Consider the following 7,500-nt stretch of genomic DNA (forward strand, 5'->3'; position numbering starts at 1 on the left):
GCTGGATTAAGCCTGGTGACGTCATGCGTGTGAGGAAACTGAAGGCCAAGCGCAAGGCCCTACAGGCACGCATGAGTGCCCTCACACCCTTGCAGATCCTGGCCCCGGCAAAGGGACTCAGCGAAACCACAGAAGGCCGCGGAATCAAGAGAAGAAATCCATTCAAGTGAGTTCTAAATAAGGTTCTGTGCTGTTTCAGTCACTTGTTTCGCAACAGATTTTGTACACTTTATTTTTTTTTTATTGCTCTCTCTCTCTCTCTCTCTCTCTCTCTCTCTCTCTCTCTCTCTCTCTCTCTCTCTCTCTCTCTCTCTCTCTCTCTCTCACTCACTCACTCACTCACTCACTCACTCACTCACTCTCTACATTGCTCTTCCAACAGATGTTCCCCAAACAAAAAGCAGCGGGCAGAAGAGGATGGCGACCTGGAGTTAACAAGTGACGCATCCCTCTTTCGTCTGCTGAGTCCATCTGCGCCGAAACAGAAAGAATCTCACAGAGCTTACAGCTTCTCCAACATCCTTAAGTTGCAACAGCAGGAGGAAATCTCATTCAAGGTAAGACTCTTGAAGTGGCATAGGTGTATTTGTGTGTCTGTGTCTTTATGTTTATATGCATGTGTATATGTATGATATATATATATATATATATATATATATATATATATATATATATTATATATATATATATATACATACATATTATATATATACATATATATATATATATATATATATATATATATATATATGTATATATATGTATATATATGTATATATATGTATATATATATATATATATATATATATATATATATATATATATATATATATATATGCCTTAAAAGAAATTCTCTTCTAAATCCATCTTAAAAATTTTGTCATGTCATATACATCATTCCAGTTTATGCCAATTAATTTATCCTCCTCATTCTGTTATTACTTTATATTTTACAATTTTAATAATTTCATTCATCACTCCTCTTCTCTCATTAGCTATTTAAACATTTCTGGCTAGTTGGATATAATTTCACCCATTTTTGTTTAGTCAGCCCTTCCCTTCTCTCGCTAGACAGAAGAAGAAGCCCCCTCTGTGACGTGGATGGAGCAGCTGGTGGTCGACTGGAGCCTCAAGAGCAGAGTGCGGTTCAAGTCGAGCAAACCCCTCCCGTGGAAGCACAACTTTAAGGTCTGCGAATCCATTTATTTGTGTTTAGTATTGTAATGGTCTTGTTTGATACTTGTAGGGCTGTAACAGTTGAAATGGTCATGCAAAATTTGGTGTTTTCAAGTTTATTTATTTATTTATTTATTTATTTATTTTTATTTATTTTTTTATTATTATTATTATTTTTTTAATATAGGCTTATGGTTTGACTATGAAATTGTATGTTTAGAATGTATAACATGTTTTTTTATGTTGTTACTGTTATTAGTACTATTATAATTTTTATGATTATTATTAAAATTGTTATTATGATTACTATTATTGTAGTTACTGTTATTATAATTATAATTATTATCATTTTTTAAAAATTATTATTATTATTATTATTATTATTATTACTATTATTATCATTATCATTATCATTATTATTATACACCATCACCACCACCACCACCACCACCCCCATTATTATTTTAATAATTACTGTGATTTCACTTTTACTTTGTGAATTATGGAATTAACTAAATGTCTGTCTACAGACGTCCGAGGAAGCCTCTGGGACAACAGGCTTCGTGCGATGCCTGAACTCCACATCGGACAACAGTGAGGACCGCACCCTCGACACATCAGCTAACGCTCAGTTCTACCAGTGTTGCCTCATCTGGCAGTACCCCAGTCTGCCCTGGCTCCAGCTCTTCCCCCGTGACAACCTGAAAGCTGCGACACAGACGGGACTCTTCGGTACCGACAAGAAGCTGGCAGATGCTCTTCACGTTGAGTGGTGAGGAAGTGCACTTGGCTGGGAGGCCTTTGGGGTCTTCAAACTGCCTCCTCTTGTTGGTTTGACCTGGGAACATGAGTGAAATTCATGGGAAATGTTGTTAGCGAAAGAAGGGGGTGGATTGAGATATTAGCTGATTGGTCACTGTGCCTACCTTATAGAATTTACTTTACCTGAAAGTATTGTTAATGATACAAGTTAATTGTGCATTCCTCTATAAAATGCTCAGTGCTTTTGTGCTTATAGAGTCATTGAAAGTACTTGCAAAGATTTGGTGACATTTTTGTAAGTGAGATGTATTTTGTTAACCCATTGGCCACGGTTTTATTAAAATATGTATACAGTCATGTGGCGGTTTTATGATGTTTGACACGGTTCCATCCGCGTTTACGACCAATGCTGCCTAGACAGCAAATCATGCCATCTGCTATCAATGGGTTAATGCGTGTGTACACTAAAACATATTCACAATTGCCTTTGAACTTTTTTTAGGCAGGATATCGGTCCATTTAACATTGATACATTAGAAAATAAAAAAAAGTATCTATTTCTATCAGTCATTCAAACTTTTAGACCACTTCTTTGTCTATTTAGCTAACCATTTTCTCTTAACCCATTGTGGATGGTGGGCCTAGCAAGCTCACTGGCTGTCAGGATGAGCCATCTCTGATACTGTGGGCACTAGCTTGAAATTAGTGGGACGAGGAAAATGTCTTCTCTGCACTTCTGGCAGAATAGTTTTGCCCAAAGGACATTTACCTTTAAATCCATCACAACACTAGCATTTAGGCTGCCTTTGGAAAGCTCTGAAACTAGCACTGTAATGGTCATTATACTTCATGACTGTGAGTGCTTTTCAACAGTGAGCTGTATCCAATGTTGGGTCATTTACACAGTGACACACATCATTTGGGCTTAAATGAACCTGTCGTCTGTGTCATGGGTAAAGATATGTATAGATGGTGTATATAATAAATAGAAAATGTTGAAAATATATGAGAAAATTAGCAACTGAAGCTCTCTTTCAAAGGGATATATAGCCTTATATTAATATAAAAAGGATGCTTTGGCAAAAAGTAATGAATGACTGTCCAAGTTATATGGTGATAGTTCAGAAAATTCCCTTCCAAAAGCAGTTCATCTTTTGAACTCTCCTCTTCCCAAACAGGAGCGAGAGCCTGCGGTCACTCCACCAGCTTCTGCGTGTGAGGCAGTGCCCGTACTTCTACGTGTGCGGACCCACCTTCACCTGCCTGTTCCGAGCAGCAGGCGTGGCAGGCATCTCCCAGGCACACGCCCTCATCACACCAACCACCAGAGGCTTTAGAGAGGCCATGAGAAACGAAGGTAAGCACAGGAGAAAATGCATATGCATGGTGCTGAATCTTGGGCTGGGTGAGGAAAGTTTGTGGTTTCGAGGTTGAATGGGACCGAAGGAATCCTCTTTAGGTCGTAGCGTGTGGACTTGGATGTAAGTTGGAGCATTGATCTTGATTGCTGAAATATTGATAAGGTTATATACTTGTGTCTTATAAAGGTATGTGTACCAGTATTATTTATTTAGTTTTTTGCAGACGTTGCCTCTTTTATGGATGGAATTACAACAGTCTAATACCCTTTCAGACATCGAATTTGAAATGCCCTTCCATAACAATGGTACAAAGAGCAGTCAGGAGCCAGGTGCCGAGCAGGGGGGGAAGTTGCAGGAGCCTCAGCAGGAAGATGAGGAAGAAGAGGAAGAGGAGGAGGAGGAGAAGGAAGAGGAGGCCACCTCTTGGCTAGAGAATCTGGGGGTGGAAACTTCGCAGTTCCCCAATCTGAACCCCAATCGTGTGAAGCTGTGAGTTGTCTCTCTCTTTTTCTCTCTCTCTCTCCCTCTCTCTCCCTCTCTCTCCCTCTCTCTCCCTCTCTCGCTCTCTTCCTCTCTTCCTCTCTCCCTCTCTCCCTCTCTCCCTCTCTCCCTCTCTCCCTCTCTCTCTCTCTCTCTCTCTCTCTCTCTCTCTCTCTCTCTCTCTTCTCTCTCTCTCTCTCTCTCTCTCTCTCTCTCTCCCTTCTCTCTCTCCTCTCTCCTCTCTCTCTTTCTCTCTCTCTCTCTCTCTCTCCTCTCTCCTCCTCTCTCTTCCTCTCTCTCTCTCTCTCTCCCTCCCTCTCTCTCTCTCTCTCCTTCTCTCTCCTCTATCTCCTCTCCTCTCTCCTCCTCCCTCCCTCCCTCCTCCCTCTCTCCCTCCCTCCCTCTCCCTCTCCCTCTCCCTCTCCCTCTCCCTCTCCCTCTCCCTCCCTCTCCCTCTCCCTCGCCACAGATTGGCATGCATGCTATTTCTCTCTTGCCTTACCATTCATTTTTGCTGATTAGTGTAATGGAATACAATTTTGTCTACAGAGACAGAGAAATTATTATTATTTGAAGCTGATGTTTAATCAGAAGAATTAGGCATTCTATAAAGTATTGTAGAAGATGTTTTATATCTCCTTTTCAGAGAAAGAGAGAAGTTCAAGAACGTAGACAAGACCGCTGCGTCCCTGGTGTACGTAGAAGGCATGGAGACCCAAGGCCTAATCAACTTCCTTTTGAACAGCCGCAGCTGTGTGGCCACCACAGGACCCCTGGCTGGAGTTCCGCCCACTCTCCTCGCCCCTGTGGCCTTCCAGGGCGGCACACTCAAGACACTGAAGGTAGCCTCGTGTTTTCCTGTTTTGATGTGTCACCTGTGATATAATATGAATGGATGTTTATAAGCATACGCATGATATATTTAGTGGATGATTATTAACCTTTTGGAAATGGGCCACATCTTCAGATGTTCAGCCTGGGAAGGGTATCATAAGATGTGTTTTTTATGTCATTTTCTTGACTTATGGTGTGATATAAGAGTATTCGTTATATATTATCAAAATGATACTAATTAGCATTTGCTTTGTTGCATTATTTACACAATTGAGGAAATGAGTATTGTGATTTCAACAAAAGGAAAAATGCAGTATGAAAGTAATCCGTCCTAAGAGAATATTACGTGTCGGACAATCTCTTGACATTCCTCCCTTGCTAGGCCAAAGGAAGTGTGATCCGCCAGGAGGGGGAGATTCATCACAGTATGGAGGTGTCAGGTCCCATCCTGCCCCACACTGTGCATCAGCTGTGCTCCCTCCTCTCCTCAGCAGCAGACAGCTACACCCTCACCCTCTTCCCCGTTCCGTCCACGCTCCCCTTTTCGCAGCACAGCCCCCACGACGCAACCGCTGCTCCTCAGGTCAGTCGGTTGGGGATTGGTCAGTGGGTGACGAGAGAGGTCTTCACTGGACCTCAGGAGTTGGAGCTTATTTTAGTTTCTGTTTAGTGAACATTCTTGAATAGTCTCACTTGCTTCTTGTAGACTTATTAGGATTGCCCCATCAAAGTGCCAGTTTTTACAAGTAGTTTATCAGTAGATGCTTTTCCTTGATCTTGTAATGTATTATGGGTCAGATAGCAACAAAAGAATGGTCAGTTTTTAGATAAAATTGTTTAATGTGTTTCACTGGCAGTATGTTATATTACCCATATTAACCCATCCCCGACGGGGGAATTCTAGCCTTGAATGTCCAAATGCCGGGGCGTTCGAATTATTAGGCCTAAATCAATTGAATGGCTGACACAATACTGTGCTGCCCTGCCACTGGGCTTTTGAATGCGCGGTACACATGCTGTACCACCCGTCCTGTGTGGGTTAATGTGAATAGAAGTGTTGAGTGTACTTTATATATTACCCATATTAATGTGAATAGAAGTGTTTGAGTGTACTTTATAGTATCTATTTTTGGTGCATGCTACATTGAATATCAGGTATATTTTTATTGCTGTTATTGCGAATTTCCCAATCTCCTTTTATAGATAGCCTCTAGTAGTAGGTAGGTAGGCCAGATGACTACCCTCTCTCTATAACTTCTGTGAGGATCTCACACCTGTGGTGTGAGTATGTTTTTGGACATGTACTGGCTTGGTTATGTTTACTGATGTTCAATATGTCAATTGTCAACAAAGTCTCAGTCAGACAGGCTAAATTAGCTCATAGAATTTGTTCCATTTATACATCATGAACAATAAACCAAGGATGATAGAAAAAACACTTCTAGTCTTCAGTCTTACAGTCCATTAGGATCAATGATATTACTTGTTCATCATTACCATTTGTTTTCTACAAAGTTTAAAACATTTCCTCCCAAAGCAGACAAAAGACTCAAGGATGCACTTACCCTCTTTGAATTTCCTCAGGCTTTTGCGCAAGAGGGCCTGGTGGACTGTGGTTTCGACACCAGCATGCGCTCCCTCATCTGCACGCCGCGCAAAACGGAACAAGAGGAGACGGATTTGCCATTAACTTACCGCGAAGTCACGTACAAAGATAAGAAATTCACATGGACTGACAAATTACAATGAAAGTTATCTTAGGCCTCATTTTGTGTATATATTATTTTTTTTTATCATAGGTGCCATAGTTTTCAGTATTATTTTATTTTATTTTATTTTTTTTTTCGCATATCATTATGATTTTTTAAAACCAGATCTGTGACCTGTTGTTTTTTTAGTGTTCCTTGACTTTCATAACTGAGTGAATTTGTCTTTAATTAACATTCATTTGCAAAATTATGAGAAAGTGAAATAAGGAATCTCTAGTGTGGCCTTATACCGACTCCTTTATTCTACGAGTTTAGAATCATTACCGGACATTACAGAGTTCAGAAGAAACGGCATGAAATATTCTCATTTTGCAAGTGTAGTGAAAATTATACTAATATCCCATGTGTACTTTGTATCCTGACAATGCTGTGAATAGGATTTTAGAATGCATATAAAAGATTATAAGAAAAAAAGTGAAACCCAGTGAAGAGAATCTGTGTGAATGTTGTACAGAAAATAGTTGGATTTTATACCGGAAATGTGACTTATCTGACAGAATACAGTAGAGTTTTATATTTGAAGAGTGACTTCATGTGACAGCTCCTTCGAATACAGGAAAGAAGAGTGATTTTCATATAGAAAGTAGAATAAATTATTTGTTTTCTTGTGAGAATTCTGCTCCTGCTTTTTATTCCTTTTGTAACAGAGATTCTTATTTTTATGAGTTTTTTTTTTTTTGTAGAGAGATATGTTATGATGTTTTATTGCTAATGTAAATACTGTGTCATTCATGTGGAAAATATATGTTTTACCATTAGTTTGTGTTTATGTCCACTCTACTTGTCGAAAGATCTGAAATTAACACTGGTTCATGGAAAATATTATGCTGTTTAGATTATATATATGCATATACATAGACATGCGCATGTACATATATATGTGCATATACATATACATGCATACATACTAGGTGCATTTCTGTTACTTGGCAATGATAGTAAATATGCAAAATACAGAATATATAGAATTAGATGCCTCTTCACAGTTTAATTTGCAATCAGTAATGATAGACATAATATCGAGAATATATAAATATTTTAATGGTTTACCACCGAGCAATCAAGTGTTGATATGCCGCAAAAAGGCGCAGCCTAAACACATCTGTAGTTCTGGTAAG

General features: G+C 39.4%; 2 protein-coding genes across 4 annotated transcripts in view; one reads left to right on the plus strand and one right to left on the minus strand.

Annotated features, from left to right (window-relative positions):
- The window catches only part of hd (humpty dumpty), an 8,907-nt gene extending 1,767 nt beyond the window's left edge, over positions 1–7,140 (plus strand). Inside the window, exons 2-11 of one of the 2 annotated variants that reach the window (XR_015192458.1) lie at positions 1–166; positions 383–557; positions 1,072–1,188; positions 1,707–1,948; positions 3,117–3,295; positions 3,572–3,788; positions 4,426–4,621; positions 4,996–5,196; positions 5,817–5,894; positions 6,198–7,140. The exon at positions 1–166 is cut by the window's left edge and continues 39 nt beyond it. Coding sequence is in view for 1 of the 2 variants with exons in the window: in XM_043019480.2 (XP_042875414.2) it covers positions 1–166; positions 383–557; positions 1,072–1,188; positions 1,707–1,948; positions 3,117–3,295; positions 3,572–3,788; positions 4,426–4,621; positions 4,996–5,196; positions 6,198–6,362 (1,658 nt within the window). In the remaining variant the exon portion in view is untranslated. The remainder of the gene's footprint in view (positions 167–382; positions 558–1,071; positions 1,189–1,706; positions 1,949–3,116; positions 3,296–3,571; positions 3,789–4,425; positions 4,622–4,995; positions 5,197–5,816; positions 5,895–6,197) is intronic. The other variant, XM_043019480.2, reaches the window with a different exon arrangement.
- The window catches only part of LOC122255443 (protein snakeskin), a 19,359-nt gene continuing 18,321 nt past the window's right edge, over positions 6,463–7,500 (minus strand). Inside the window, exon 3 of one of the 2 annotated variants that reach the window (XM_043019482.2) lies at positions 6,463–7,500. This exon is cut by the window's right edge and continues 172 nt beyond it. In XM_043019482.2, coding sequence (XP_042875416.2) covers positions 7,475–7,500 — 26 coding nt within the window. In that variant the 3' untranslated portion in view covers positions 6,463–7,474. The other variant, XM_043019481.2, reaches the window with a different exon arrangement.

Source organism: Penaeus japonicus, unplaced genomic scaffold (assembly GCF_977035675.1).
Source record: "Penaeus japonicus unplaced genomic scaffold, GWHDUDI00000001_assembly GWHDUDI00000028, whole genome shotgun sequence".
NCBI classification, from domain to species: Eukaryota; Metazoa; Arthropoda; class Malacostraca; order Decapoda; family Penaeidae; genus Penaeus; species Penaeus japonicus.